The following is a 16,177-nucleotide window of genomic DNA, read 5'->3' on the forward strand; positions in this document are numbered from 1 at the left end:
CACTGATGCACACACACTCAGATCCACCTATACACACACACAGATCCACCCATACACACACACAGATCCACCCATACACACACAGAGATGCACACACACACAGATGCACACACACAGATCCACCCATACACACACACAGATGCACACACACATAGATCCACCCATACATACACAGATGCACACACACTCAGATCCACCCATACACACACACAGAGATGCACACATACACACACAGAGATGCACACACACACACACAGATCCACCCATACACACAGATCCACCCATACACACACACAGATGCACACACACTCAGATCCACCCATACACACACACAGATGCACACACACTCAGATCCATCCATACACAGATACACCCCCCCACACATAGATCCACCCATACACAGCCATACCCATACTCACAGCCACACCTATACACACAGATACAGCCATACACACAGCCACTTATATACATTCACACAGACACCCACATGTACACATATACATACACACTGGCATATACACATACACAAATACGCACATGCACACACCTATACACATGTATAATTCACACACCCGTGTCGGCACACAGTGATACATAGATGCCCACACCCATTCACACCCATGTACACAGATACACAGGGATTCATACATGTACACACTCCTACACACACCCATGTACACCAGAGGCACACCCACAGACACTGAGCTCTCTGTTGCTCAGCATCTTTCTGCCCCAGCTCTCTAGCTGGGTGTTCCTTGAGCTCTAAGGTGAACTTGGAGACCCCAGAAGCATTCCCGAGTGCTACTTCAGCTTCGTGTATGAAATGCAAAGTTAAAACAAACAGATCCTGCAAAGGAAAACGTGCCATTCTCTGAGTTTCATGTGAAGGAAACTGAAATGATTCGCACCTCTCATGGTGACAGGATGACCGGGATCGGCCACGGTGTTTGGAGGAGCCTTTTAAAGGGATTAATTATTACAGTTGATGCGCTGTTTTATTGCTACCTGCCTGGACCGGTCTTGAGACCCCAGCAGATCCCCTCTAACGGGGCCCTGTGTGGCTGGCTTCCTTGGGTCTCCTGCAGAGCAGGACCTGGGCGAGCCTCGCTGCGCTTTCCCCCCAGCAGCGTCTGCTCCCAGGACACCTTTGGGCTTCAGCTCTGTCGCTCACACTGTCCTGCATGTCACTCTGTCACTCACACTGATCTCTTTCCAGCTCCATGCGGAGGCCAGTACACGGGATCCGAAGGGGTGGTCCTGTCACCAAACTACCCGCATAACTACACAGCTGGCCAAATATGCCTCTACTCCATAACCGTGCCCAAGGAATTTGGTAAGAAAGTACTTGGTTTTCAGTTCGTTGTCGTGTTTCTCACGTTTCTCTCAGGGCTCATTTTCCTGTCATTTGATAAATATCCAACTCCTAACAGTGACATCATGCAGAGATAGGGGTCGCAGCACAGGTGCAGACTCTCAGGTGCAGCCCAGGTGTCCCTGAGGTCTTTGCCAACGTACTACAGCTGCGTGTCCCCAGGAGTCTGACCCACAACCCCAGAACCTGGCCAGGGGGTTCCTAGTGTTTCTGAGGAATCACTCTCTCCGCTGGCTGCCTGCTTGGGCAAGGGAGGCCTGCACAGCAGCCCTGCGGAGGGCAGGACACTTGCATCCCTGGGCACAGCGGGCAGGTCTGTTAGTGGGCAGGTGGGGCTGTGGTCTCCTGTGCACCTCAGCCTTGACCCTGCACTGAAGGGAAAGCTTCTTCATTCCCCCAAATGCTCCAATTCCTCCAGTTACTTTACTCTTTCTACCTTTTATGCATCAAAGTGTCTTTATCAAATTGGAATACAGCCGTCAGTCTATGATTGCAGTTATTATAAATCATACCTCACATCACAATGCAACAGTGATTTTGAACAGAAGAAAAGTCACATGCCCTATCCTGAATATTGATTATAAGGTCCCAACCTGAATAGTTCAGGAACACAAACACCCCACTCCATCAAATTAAAGCTTTAGTTTGGAGTGAAAGTGTTACATGAAATACTTAAGGCAAATCCCTAATGATTTTGACCTTTCCTACCCCTTACCTACTGTTTCCTGGGACATTAATCAATTGGTTCAGCAATTCCATACTTTGATAAGGGCCAGTGACACAAATATGAATGAAGTACTGCCTGTGTCCTGACATGCTCCGTGTGGGGTGTGCACAGCAGGTGGGTGAACCAGGAGGTGACGTGATGCTGTCTGGGCAGGAAGGGCTGCCCACCTTGTGGTCAGCACAGGCCGCAAAGGGGAAGTGGCTTGTAGTACAGGTCCTCAGAGATGTCAGTGGTGTCTCTGTTCACCCCAGGGAGCCCCAGGTACCCTTTGTAAAACCAAAGAGGATCATGTTAACATCTTGATAAACATTCACCCACTCCTTTGCCTACTCTGTGAAATGTATGTGTTGAAGTCGGGCGTTTCAGGCCCTGGAGATGTGGGCTGCCACCTTCTTCCCTGATCCACCAAGTGACAGCCAATTCAGACTGTCACCTCCAAAGTCTCGCTCACTGTGGCCTACTTGTGAAAGGATCTCCTTATAGTCCATCCTTAGGATACAGCAAAGGGGGGGGGTGGTGTTTCCTTCTCACTGGTGAAGCACTGTTTGAGTCTGCTTTCGCATCACTGTGACCAAAACTCCTGATGAGAACAGAGTAGAGGAGGAGAAGTTTGTTTGGCTCATGGTTTCAGAGGTGTGGTCCATGGCCTAAAAATGCCCCAGCTCCAGGCACAAGATGCAGCAAACATCATGGTGGAAGGGTGTGGCCGGGGAAAGCAGCTCCGCACACAGAACCAGAGAAACAGAGAGACTTCCCGCAGTGGCAAGTCCCAGGGACCCCCTCCTCTGGCCACACCCCACCTGTCCGGCCACACCCTACCTGCCCACTGTTACCACCCAGTTAATGCTTCAAGTGCAATAATCCATGATCAGGTCACACCTCTCATCATCTAATCATTTTACATCTGAAAATTATCGCATAATCTGACACCCGAGCTTTGGGGTACACTGCATACCTTCCTGGGAAATGTGAGACTTACCCACAGCTGGACACAGCCCTCCTGCGGCCTGAGTCCCTGGAGTCCTGCTGTGCACTTGGTCCCTTGTGCACCGTTCTCTCAGCAGATGATTTCCTGGAGTGCACCTGCCTTGAGCCCCAGACTCTTAGACTGGGCCCTGGAAGCCCTCAGAAGGAGTCCCCCAGAGGGACCATGGCTCCTCCTCGTGTGCACTCCGCGCCCCTGCTTGCTGCAGTCCTGCCACCACATCAGCGTCCTCTTCCCTCCTCTAAGTTCCTGCCATGAAGTGGATGTTTTGCTAAAGATTTCTTGAACAAAAGTAGGAATTACGTGTAGATGGCTCACTTTTGTTCTGATTAAGACACCCAAGTATTCCACCGCCAACATGATGAAAACAAAATTGATTTTGGAAATGGCGGGGCACATGCTAGAAATGTAGGGAATCGTGACGTTCTCCTAGCTGTAGCCTCTGAACCCCGCACTTGTGGAGCACCTCGCTGGGGGAACTGCCTCCTGTCCACAGGCTTCCTCTGAGCTACCTCCCAGGGAACTTAAAACTCTCCATTCACAAGGCACGTTACACACGTGTGCACACTCTACATACACAGCACTCAAGTGCGTGTGTAGACAGAGACATGCATACTCCTGCAGGTAGATGGCCTCTTGTGGTGCTCACTATCACAGAACCTGGGCTTGCACAGCTAATGTGCGACTCCACCCCTTGCTCCAATGATTTAGAATGACTGCCCAGCTTTCACATAAATAGGAAAAGGATGAGTTGCTATTGCTTGGAAAAAGATGCTGAATCACAGGATTTCCTAAATATTTAAAGGCTCTCTATCACCAATTTGAATTCACAAATATAAATTAAATTTTTCACTGTATAGTATGTATTTATGATATACTTGGAGAAGGGGTGTTCACACAACTTAACCTATAAGATAAATAAAATTGTGCAGAGGAATAACAATAAGCAAGTCCTACGTGTGCTGCTGAATCAAGGGTATGAACAAGTTAATATGAATTTGACGGTGGGTTAACATAAATTGTTAATATAGTAACTTTCTGTAACGAATTTTAAATTACTCACCAAATAACCATGCATTTTTATCTGTTTATTTTTTATTGAATAAAATGTCTCTGACTACACAAAAATTAATGGGATGCCTTTATAGATGTTCTTCTACTATTTTAATGCAGTATTTAATAAAAGAAAAAAATCCTCATTTAATGTTAAAATTACACAGAGAGCAGTAATTTCTCTCCTCTTATTAACTACCAAAAAACAAGATGTAAAGTAAAATTGTTTTATCACTGAAAAAAATACAGAAAAAATAAATTCCCATTTATGTTTTACAGGAATGTTGAGGTAGTGGTGCTTGGGGGACCAGCCAGCGCTGTCCACCCTGGCCTCTGTTCCCTTCTAAAGCATCTTTCCCTCCACCCTTTGTTTTCAGTGGTGTTCGGGCAGTTTGCGTACTTCCAGACAGCGCTGAACGACTTGGCAGAACTATTTGATGGAACCCACCCCCAGGCCAGACTTCTCAGTTCACTCTCCGGCTCTCATTCAGGTCAGATGCTTTTACAATCCCATGAGACATCTGTGGTGACTGATTTTAAATTTGTCTATTTCTTTGTTTTGATGAATGAGAAATTTAATGATTGAATTTGCAGGTGTGTTTAGCAAAGTCTTGTTTTAGGTATAAGTTTTCAGAAGTGTCTTATCCTATTTAAAAAACACCCACCTTTATGCTCCATAGTAAGATCATGGAACATGTAATATGTCAATATAAGAGCAAATATCAGAAACTTAATGGGTGCTAAGTTGTGTCATGTATTTGTTTTCTGCTTCATAATCCTCTACCTGGAGTCAAGAGCTCTTCACAGTTTGTTCTAAATCCTTTAAAACCTGAACTTGTGCCCAGGCAGAGAATATCCATAGATTCCGGTGTCCATGGAGGGTTCCTGAGACCAGTCCCCTTCAATACGTAGGGAACGGCACAACTCTGCAGGATTAATTTATCACAGTCTATTTACCACACCCCTTACCAATGAGCCAGTCCCTTTATTTTCACTTCTGCTATCTTTTCAGCATTTACTTGTTAAATTTGCTAAATCAGTCTCCAAGTAAAGGATGTATACACAGTCTCGAAGCTACTAAGGTTAAGATTTAGTTATTTCCAGCTTTTCACTATTTCTTTTTTATCTTTACACTTTTAAATTTGTTCTAACTAGTTATACATGACAGTAGAATGCATTTTGACATAACATACATAAATGGAGTATGACGTCTCATTCTTCTGGTTGCACATGATGTAGAAGTACACTGGTTATATAATCATATATGCACATAGGTAATAATGTCTGATTCATTCCACTATCCTTCCCATCCCCATATACCCTCCTCTCCCTTCACTCCCCTCCGTCTGATCCAAAGTCCCTCTGTTCTTCCCTAGCTCCCCACCGTATTATGAATCAGCATCCACATATCAGATACAGCATTCACTTCTATGGGATTCTTAGGGATTGGCTTATTTCACTTAGTGTGACATTCTCCATCTCCATCCATTTACCACCAAATGCCATAACTTCATTCTTCTTTAAGGCTAATATTTAATTGTGTATATATGCCACATTTTCTCTATCCATTCATCTGCTGAAGGGCACCTAAGTTGGTTTCATAGTATTGTGAATTGAGGTGCTATAAACATTGATGTGGCTGCGTCACTGTCATATGCTGGTTTTAAGTCCTTTGGTTATAAACCAAGAAGTGGAATAGCTGGGCCAAACGGTGGTTCCATTCCCAGATTTCTGAGGAATCTCCATACCGTTTTCCATAGTGATTGGACCAATTTGCAGTCCTACCAGCAATGTATGTTTGTACCTTTTCCCCCACATCATCGCTCACATTTATTATGATTTATATCCTTGATAATTGCCATTCTGGCAGGAGGGAGATGAAATCTTAGAGTAGTTTTGATTTGCATTTCTCTAATTGCTAGAGATGTTGAACATTTTTGCATATATTTGTTCACCATGTGTATTTCTTCTTCTGAGAATTGTCTGTTCAGTTCCTTAGCCCATTTATCGATTGGGTTATTTGATTTTTTGATGTTAAGTTTTTTATATATCCTGGAGATTAATGCTCTATCTGAAGTGCATGTGGTAAAGAATTTCTCCCATTCTGTAGGCTCTCTTCTCACGTTCTTGATTGCTTTCTTTCTGTGAAGGTTTTTAGTTTGATCCCATTTATTGATTCTGGATTTTACTTCTTTTGCTTTAGGAGTCTTGTTAATAAAGTTAGTTCCTAAGTTGACATGGTGGAGATTAGGCCTATCATTTCTTTTGTTAGGCAAAGAGTCTTTGGTCTAATGCCTAGACCCTTGATCCACTTTGAGTCGAGTTTTGTGCAGGGTGAGAGATAGGGGTTTAGTTTCATTCTGCTGCATATGGATTTCCAGTTTTCCCAGCACCATTAGTTGAGAGGCTGACTTTTATACAATGTATGTTTATGGCACCTTTGTCTAGTATGAGATAACTGTATTCATGTGGGTTTGTCTCTGTGTCCTCTATTCTGTACCATTGGTCTACATGTCTGTCTGGGTGCCGATACCATGTCATCTTTGTTTCTATGGCTCTGTAGTCTAATCGGTGATCCGGTATATTCTGATGCCTCCTGCTGCACTTTTCCCACTGAGGATCGTTTTGGTTATTCTAGGACTCTTATTTTTTTTTAAATGAATTTCATGATTGCTTTTTCTATTTCTATGAAGAATGCCATTGGAATTTTTAATATGAATTGCATTAAATCTATATAGTGCTTTTGATAGTATGGCCATTTTGACCATATTATTTCTGCCTATCCAAGAGAAAGGTAGATCTTTCCATCTTCTAAAGTCGTCTTCTTTAGTGTTCTATGATTTCCATCATAGAAGTCTTTTACCTCTTTTGTTAGGTTAATTCCCAAATATTTTATTTTTTTGAGTCTATTGTGAATGGAGTAGTTTTTCCAATTTCTCTTTCAGTGGATTCATCACTGATGTAGAGGAATGCATTTGACTTATGGGTGTTAATTTTTTACCCTGCTACTTTGCTGAATTTACAGATGCAGAAAAAGCATTTGACAAAACACAGAACCCTTTAATGCTAAAAAGAGTAGAAAAAAATAGGGATAACAGAAACATATCTCAACATTATCAAAGCTACCTATGCTAAACCCAAGGTCAACATCATTCTAAATGGAGAAAAATTGAAAGCATTCCTGCTAAAAACTGGAACAATACAGGGATACCCCTTTTTACCACTTTTATTCAACATTATCCTTGAAACTCTAGCCAGAGCAATTAGACAGACAAAAGAAATTAAAGGGAAACCAATAAGAAAAGAAGAACTCAGACTATTACTATATGTTGATGACATGATTCTATATTTAGAAGATCCAAAAAATTCCACCTAAAAACTTCTAGAACTAATAAATGAATTCAGCAAAGTAGCAGGATATAAAACCAACACCTATAAATCACTATTTCTTAATCAAACAGCTACGACCATGTTTTGTTATTTTCTACCAACATCCTATGGTAGAACCTTTAAGAAGAGGCATTCAAAATCTTGATATGTAGTAACAAATTCTCCTGGAAAATCTTGTAGCCACCCACTCCCAAGCTGTTCAGGATAGGATACAGGCCAGGCTCTCTCAAGAGGTTACAATTTTACTTCAGTAGGCTTTTCCTGAATGTGTTAATTTTTAAAATCAACTTTCAATTCAAAAATTTTTTTTTTCATTTTAAGAAAATTTCTAGCCAGCAAGAATCGAATCAATGTAATCTGAGGTAATGACGCAGCCAATAATTGTGTCTTACGTGTTATCAGCCAGTAGCCCTATTCTGTTGTCTTCAGAAGAAAGCAAAAATAAAACAATGATTGAATACATTTTACTAGAATGTAGGAACAGAGTTTTAAAGTCTTGATATAAACAATATTTGGGTCTTAAACCCAAAATTAAAGTTTATTTTTTTAAAGTTCAAAAATTCATTGTAAAATTCCAAGTTAAAATGATCTCTGTGAATACTCCCGTTCACCCAGGGCTGGGTGTTTTCTGGCCCCAGGAATGATCTCTGCCTTTATCTGTAGGTGAAACGCTGCCTTTGGCTACATCCAATCAAATCCTGCTTCGATTCAGCGCCAAGAGTGGGGCGGCCGCCAGGGGATTCCACTTTGTTTATCAAGGTAAATGCACCCCCTGTCCCCCTCCTCGGCTCCTCTAACACTGCAGCTCCACCCTCTTCAGACAAGTCATGGAAGTATCCAAACCATACTTTTGTGATATTTAAGGAATTGAGGATATTTATATAAGATAAAATTATTTAATGAAAATATTAGTTGTTCTTTCAACACCTGGATTTTCTATTTCTACTCCAGATCATAATATCTCATTTATCCAGCACTATACGGAGACTGATCTTTATCCTATGACCTTTGTGTAGCTCTGCACTTCTCAAAATGTCTGCAAATATAATATTTTATCTGATTAAGTAAACCATTTCATTATAGTTTATATCTTTGCAAGGACTTGAATGAAACACACTTAATCAGGTAATCCAATTGTTACTGGGAAAATAAACTTAAACAACAATTTAACAAAAAAAAAAAACTTATGCATCTCTCACTTTACCTACCTAATTTTGGTTGGTCGTGCTTTATTCACTTTTAGCTCTTCTACATCATTTCTGTTTATTTTTAAATTTGGAACTCATTTTAAATAAACTTGGGATTGCTTCATAGATTTGAAGGGTGAAGAATTTTACCTGAGTGTGGTTTACCTTTTTTGCACCTTCATTGAGTGAACTTAAGAAACTGCCAGGTGACCGCATGTACATTTGGGGATGAGAGCAGGGGCAACATGGGACTTGTCATGATCACCTTTGGTGGGGGGGGATCTGGGAGAGACTTTTCCTTGTAGAGAAAAACTGTCCAAACATAAGGCGTGATCTTGATCCAATTTTCCTCTAGGCTAGAGAGAATACTACCCACCCCTAAATATTCTCTTTCAGTTGGAAGGAAATAATTTTTTAGCAATGACATGTTTCCCTTAACAAAGACTTCAGAAGCATCCTTGATATATTATGTTTTTCAAAAAAAATATAGAGAATAACAAGGTCGTATATTTATATATCCTAGCTAATAATCTCACATTGCAAAAGCCATGCCATCAAAATATTTCACTATAAAAGAAGCCTCAGTTTTCAGCAATAAGAATATTTAAAGAATAGTGGAAAGAAAGTGAGAATAATATTTGACAGATAAGTAGGAGGCAAACTATCTTGAACCTGGTTTAAGCAGCAGTTGATTGAATCTCTATGCTATTGATTTAAATGTCACCACCTTGCTATAAGCTGTAGCTCTTGTTAAATATGAACAATTAACTAGTATCTCTTAAAAATTGACTTTATTAGGAGAGAGACCAATTTAAAGAGCCTACCTCTTGCCACTCCTAATTTTCTTCAAATAAATTCTAAATTAATTTGAAAAAGTATATTCACAAGCCAAAATTCATGTAATATATGTAAAGAAACTGAACCAATTGATCTAAGTATATTTTTTCCTCCTGAAAAAATTCAAGTCATTGGCATTCTCTACATTCTCTGCCTTTCTAAGACACTTGCTTTGATTTTTTATAAAGATTACAAAATTGCCAGATAATCAGATGAAATATCTTATGCAGATGACTCAACATTTTTATCTTCAAATGTTATTGCCAGAAAACATATTTTTGAAATCATGTTTTCTTGTTTAAAAGCATGCACGATTATTAAAAGAAAAGCAGAGAGTAAAGAAAAATATAAACGGAATCTAGTTTCCTTGTTCTGAAGAATATAAATGGCTCTAATATCTTCAATATTTTATAAAGTCCCAATATACCCTTTTTTCTTGCTTTCAACCAGTGAGGTTATGCAAAAATCGGGGTCTCTTTTCATCAGAGCTAACTCCTTTGCAGATACAGGGAGAAGACAATGAATGCAATTTACAAATCACTCAACAGCAATGGGGAAATTTTCAATACCTATGAAAGGTAGTTGTTGTGTTAAATGTTGAAGCCCCAAAATTACTTGAACTCTCTTGTGTGAAAGTTTCCTGAACAGTGCTTCCTATGTTAGTTACAGCTTCCTTCTTTTGTGAATTACTAAAGCTTAAAATTGCACAGTGACTTTATGACTCCTCTGGTGGCAGGTGATCTAGCTCTTGTTCCCAGACAGCTCAACTGTGAAGGACTGCTGGGGACAGATGAGCAGGGTCAGAGTGCAAGCTATGTCTGTGAGTAGGTGAGCAAGGGTGGTCCTCCTGGGGCCATTGGTGGCTCTCTGCTCCCTGCCTCTCCAGGTCATCCTGATACTAATGTGGAGACTTTGGTAACCATGATGCTACCATCTCTCAAATTTGTGGAGAGAAAGAAAAGGACATGTACATAGGGCCTTTTGTTTTTCACAAAGTGTCCTGATCATCCTAGGTATTTGCTGGCTTTCATTCATTTGTTTCCCACAGTCCTTGAGAGTAGGAGCTTACATTTGGAAGCCTGAGGGCAGGAAGAGAAAGTTGGTACCCTTGGAAGGCCGAGAGTCCACCGTCTGCACAATGCAGCAGTTGGCTCTTCAGCATGGGTCCCCCTGAGCTGGAACCTGGGGTGGGGTGGAAGTGCATGACTGTTTGGGGCTATTCAGTGGGAACTCAGGGCCCGGCTACTCTCTGGGAGCAGAGTGGCATAGCTCACCATGACCGTGAGCAAGAAGGACTAGTGGGCAGGGGCTGGGGCTATGGCTCAAGCGGTAGCGTGCTCGCCTGGCATGCGTGCGGTCCGGGTTCGATCCTCAGCACCACAGACAAACAAAGATGTTGTGTCTGCCGAAAATGAAAAAATAAATATTAAATTCTCTATCTCTCTCTCTCTCTCTCTCTCTCTCTCTCTCTCCAAAAAAAAAAAAAAGGACTAGTGGGCAGCCGAGTTAGGCAGGCTCAGTTGGCAGCCACGTCCCTGTGGGCTGAACACCCTTCCCTGCTGTGGCTAGTCTGACCCCAGCAGCCCAAGCACCATTCGCGGTGTCTGAGGCAATGTGGTGGTCAACAAACTTGGGAAGCAGAGGTGTGGTGGGAGCTCACCCTGTGGGGAATGGTCGGCACTCCCCCTGAAGTGTGAGTGTCTAGGAGGGCTGTGGTCCTGCCGTCTGACGTGGTGGCCGCGGCGTTATTCCTGCACATGCTAGCTTCCTGAGGACTCGGGTGGGCACTTACTCTGGAAGGCCGGGCCTGTTTAGTCTTGCATGTTTCTTCTTAGATATAAGCAGGGTTTCCTTACCAGCTTCCTACCCCCCAGGAGTTCCTGGGGAGGGACTCCTGTCACCCCCTCTGCATTCCTGAGTCCCCTGACCCTTTCACTGCCAGGTAGAGAGGCTGGCAGAGCCTGGGATGTGCTACTCAGTCGTGGGATCCTTGCAATTCCTCATCAAAAGCCAGTGTATTCTTAGGTCAGAGCAAAGGAAAGAACTGCACACAGCATTACTTAGTAAGTCCTCTTCTAAAGTCTTAGAAGAGGACTTTGATTCTGTTCGGTAATGTCATCACTTTGTACTAGAAACATTTTGGTGACACCAAGTATCTGCCTCTCAGTACTGGAGTCCACACTGGAATGAGTGGATAGGCTAGTAGAGGCCAGCAAATCATGGCCAAAACCCTCCTGCTTCTTGCTGACCACCAGGCAGGTGCCCATTGGGGCAGCGTAGGCAACACTGTCCACACCTTCTCCTCTGCCCTCTCTGTCTGGTGCCTGTGACTGTCTGAGGGGAGCTGGCACCTGAGTCTATCATCAATATCAGACTGCCTTTAACGCTCCTGTGTGCACGCTAGGTGTACACAGCCTGCTCTCCCGCCCTGTTCCAGCGTGCAGTTCTGGGCCACCTTCAGCCTCCTCCACAGAACTCATACCAGAATTATTAAACTAGAAGGATCTACTGTACGTTTTTCCTAGCTTTAGTAAAGGTTCATCGTCGATATCTCGGGGGAAAGGAAGCCATGTGTCACAACACCTCCCTATGGGGGGCACTTTAGAAGTGGCAGCTCGCCTTTGGTCTTCCATGGCATGGGTGCTGGGTCACCAACCCTGACCAGTTTTCCCTACTGGCCACCCAGCAGTGCCTGAACATCATCGGTCCTGAACCACCTGCCCAGAAAAGCATCTCACTCCCAGACACGCCCACCCTCCCTGGCCACGCCCACAACCTCAACCTATTCCTGGCCACTCCCAGAACAGCTTCTTAGGCCACATTTTTCCAGGTCTAACTCTCCTTTTAGACAACAACAACATGGAAGCTTAATTGGTTTCCCCCTTTAAGGTATTCACATTTTATATTAAGAGCTTATTAAATGTAAAGCTTTTACAAAGAAGTTTCAGCATAAATTTTATTTGCAATCTGGCAATAAATGTCTAAATTCCCCTGCTAGTAATGACCTGTCAAATCAGATGTCTCAGAGCCAGAGGGGAAGACGTTGGAAAGCAAAGAGAAGAGACAAATTTTAATATCCCAGGAGGTGGGAGAGAAGAAAGCTGCAAAACTGAGACCAGCAGGAGATGAAGAAGCAGGAGATGTTCTGCAGTCACTAAAGGAAATAGGAGAGTGCCTCAGGTGGACACTGCAGGCCGGTCCTCCACGTGCCTCAGGTGGACACTGCAGGCCGGTCCTACCTGCACTCAGGTTTGTTTTCTTGGGCACATCTCCTGCACCGCCCACGGCAGGAGTGCAGCAAGAGAGCTTCACGCTCACATCTGCGGTTGTGTCCGTGGTGGTGACAGATGATTAACAGAGCCATCCCCTGGTGCCCACTAAAGGCACACACCCGTTCCTGGTGCTTCCACTCTGGGCCCTGCAGCAGCGCTGTCTGGCCTGTCACCTTGGTTCTCCAGCACGACCTTGTTCTCTGCCCACTTTTCACTAGTTCGATTTTGGTGTTGTCTCACAGCCATGGAAAGTGTTCCTAACTGGTAGAGGGGAATCACAGTAGGGGGCAGAGGCTGTGTGAAGGGCCAGGGAAGGTGGGGCCCGAGGGCGGACCCAGAGGGCTGGGTGCAGAGAGTGCTGGGCTCTCCCCCAGACACACACACGCGGGCTCATGTCTCAGTTTTGTAGCTTTCCTCTCTCCCACCCCCTGGGATATGAAAATTCATTTCTTCTCTTTGCTTTCCAAACGTCTTCCTGAGAAACGTTCTCCAAAATTGCTTTAGAAAGCAGGTATCACTCCTTAATTGTTGGTTTTCTTAAAATAAATAGCTATCACGTTCATGGTCATTGGCACCGGACATTCATCTTACCTAGAAGGTGGGAGGGTCAGAGCAGCCTGGGACTGTTGAGAGTAGGGGGCTCCTGCTCATGCTGGACACACAGGGACTCTTGGGCGTTTTCGTGGCTTCCAATGTGGCCTTCCTCTCAGTGCCACGCAGCCGGCAGATGCCTGGGCTTCTCTCTCTTTGAGGAGGCCTGCTCTGAGCTCCTTCCAGGTGCACAGCGCAGGGTTGCTGACTGCAGGCAGAACTTCTCCACCTCCCCAGCCAGGCCTCGTCATGCCCACTGTGCATTCGGCCCCTGTGAGTGCGAGATCTAAGACTGCCTCCTTGCTGGGCGGAATCTGCAGCCTTGGCCCTCTGGGACTGGCTCATTTCATTTTGCACAAGTCCTCGAGGGGCAGGAGATCCTTCCTTTGTAAGGTTGAGTAAAATTCCAGTGTACACACGTTTAGACCCCTTTTCTTCACCCATTCTTCTGCGGACAGTTAGCTTGTTCCCCATCTTGTCTATACTGAGTAGCGCTGCGGTGAGCTTGCAGAGGTCTTCTGGAACCCTGGACTCAGTCCTCTCAGGTAAATACCCAGAGCCGGGCCTGCCGTATCATGTGGTAGTTCTATTTAGATTTCATTACTATATCGCAATGGTCATGTCATAAGGAGGCTGTAAAGAGTGGCTTTCCCCACTATTTAAGACTATGGAGGCTTGTTTTAGTCAACTTTTTCACTGCTGTGACTAAAAAACCTGATAAGAACAATTCGAGAGGAGACTCAAGGTTTTGGTGGTCTCAGCCCACATGGCAGAAGAGTGGGGTGGAGGGAAGCAGCTCTCATGGTGATCAGGAAGGAGAGAGAGAGAGAGAGAGAGAGAGAGAGAGAGAGAGAGAGAGAGAAAGCTCCACTTGCCAAATACAAAATATAGACCCCAAAAGCCCATCCCAATGCCCCACCTCCTCCCGCCACAGCCTACCTGCCTTCAGCCACCCTCCAGTTAATCCCACCAGGGGATCGACTCACTGACTGGGTGAAGGTGCTCATAACTCAATCTTCTCTTCTCTGAACTTTCTTGCATAGTTTCACACATGAGCTTTGGGGGACCCTCCAAACCCTAACAAGGCTGAATACAGCTTGTCATTGTGAAGTGATGATGTCCTTGTTGGTGGTCAATTACTTGCTTGATGTCACTCAGCCCTGTAAGGCACTATTCTTCTTATGTCCATTTCCTGCTCTGAGTGGAAAATCCAGGGGGTCCTCAGGTCACCTGAGCTTGGAGTGTGGGGTGGACCTGCTCCTGAGGTCACACCCCACAGACGGGGCTGGAGATGCTGACTTCTGGGTCAGCATCCCTCTCCCAGGCTCCAGTCTGTTGTCCAGATGAGGTTGTGATCTGCTGATAAAGACACAGACGTCTGTGTTCTGTTTGCCTCCAGCTGTCCCTCGCACCAGTGACACCCAGTGCAGCTCTGTCCCCGAGCCCAGATATGGGAGAAGAATCGGCTCTGAATTCTCCGCAGGCTCCATTGTTCGATTTGAGTGTAACCCAGGGTACCTGCTGCAGGGTTCCACGGCCATCCGCTGCCAGTCTGTGCCCAACGCACTTGCTCAGTGGAACGACACGGTGCCCAGCTGTGTAGGTGAGTGTCCTCCACAGGTGGGGTGACAGGTGTGGACTGTGCCTACAGTCCCCAGTGCAGAGAGCTGCTGTCCAGGGTCACTGTCTGGTCCACACAGAGTGTCCATCTCCTAATCTGCATGATGAGCAGGTTGTGTTTGAGGAATGCCTGAGCAGGAGCCACCCCTGAAGAGATGGTGTCCTAAGACGCATCAGGGCATAAGGCCCGAGCACACTTCCTCTCTCCATTCTGTTAAGAGTGCCATCGACTCTGACTTCGCGGCCATACCACATAATTTCATTTTGGGGTAAAAGCATGATGAGGTTGATTTGCTGTATTACTTGGGTAATGCTCTTTAATACATTTGTGGTGATGAATGTTTGAAAAGCAAGAGGTTAATGCAGCCTGAATGGCAATGGCATTGTTACTTAGGTTTTATTTGCTTCATTTTGTGTAGAAAACTCTAGTGTAATCATAATTAGCACTTGAATTCATTTGCATTTTAAGCATCTCTTCTTCTCCTTGGACTTGCTCATAAATCCCGTTAGCATCATCTGGAGCCGCACGACTCTGTGGGAAGAGAGCGCTCTGCAGTGGTCTTTAAATTAAGTAGATGAATTATTCCAAATAGAATTCGCTTCAGAAATGCAGTTGGTAGGTGCAGCACCTTCTTAGAAACCTGAAGAGGTGTTTAGAGGTTCCAGGTCTGTAAGTTGAGTAGCACAACAGGTGATCACCAGCGGCATGGCTGATTTAAAAGGGACCCAACTCTACCTGGGCTACAAATAACATTTATGGGAAGTTCCTGTCACTATCTGACCACACAGAAAAGAAAACCAAAGCCAAATTAATGGCCTCGCTGCATTTTACGTTTATTCTCTGTGGCTCTGTCTCTCAGTTCCCTGCAGTGGCAATTTCACTCAACGGAGAGGGACGATTCTGTCCCCCGGCTACCCTGAGCCCTATGGCAACAACCTGAACTGTGTGTGGAAGATCACTGTGACAGAGGGGTCCGGAATCCAGGTGTGTGCCCCAGCCCAGAGCCACCGTGGACGCAGCCAGCAACCCTGGCCTTTTCTTCTTTTGCTCCTGTTTCCACCCCCTTCCTCACCTCCCTCCCTCCCTCCCTCCTTCCCTCCCTCCTGCCCTCTTTCCCTCCCTCACTCCCTCCTTCCTTCCCT

General features: G+C 44.7%; 1 protein-coding gene across 2 annotated transcripts in view; it reads left to right on the top strand.

Annotated features, from left to right (window-relative positions):
• Csmd1 (CUB and Sushi multiple domains 1) overlaps nt 1–16,177 on the top strand; it is a 1,636,907-nt gene that overhangs the window by 1,433,371 nt on the left and 187,359 nt on the right. For both annotated transcript variants that reach the window (XM_048792812.1, XM_048792813.1), the window contains exons 31-35: nt 1,217–1,333; nt 4,515–4,628; nt 8,191–8,286; nt 14,814–15,017; nt 15,895–16,019. In XM_048792812.1, the coding sequence (XP_048648769.1) occupies nt 1,217–1,333; nt 4,515–4,628; nt 8,191–8,286; nt 14,814–15,017; nt 15,895–16,019 (656 nt within the window). The remainder of the gene's footprint in view (nt 1–1,216; nt 1,334–4,514; nt 4,629–8,190; nt 8,287–14,813; nt 15,018–15,894; nt 16,020–16,177) is intronic.

This window comes from Marmota marmota, unplaced genomic scaffold, assembly GCF_001458135.2.
Source record: "Marmota marmota marmota unplaced genomic scaffold, marMar, whole genome shotgun sequence".
NCBI lineage: Eukaryota > Metazoa > Chordata > Mammalia > Rodentia > Sciuridae > Marmota > Marmota marmota.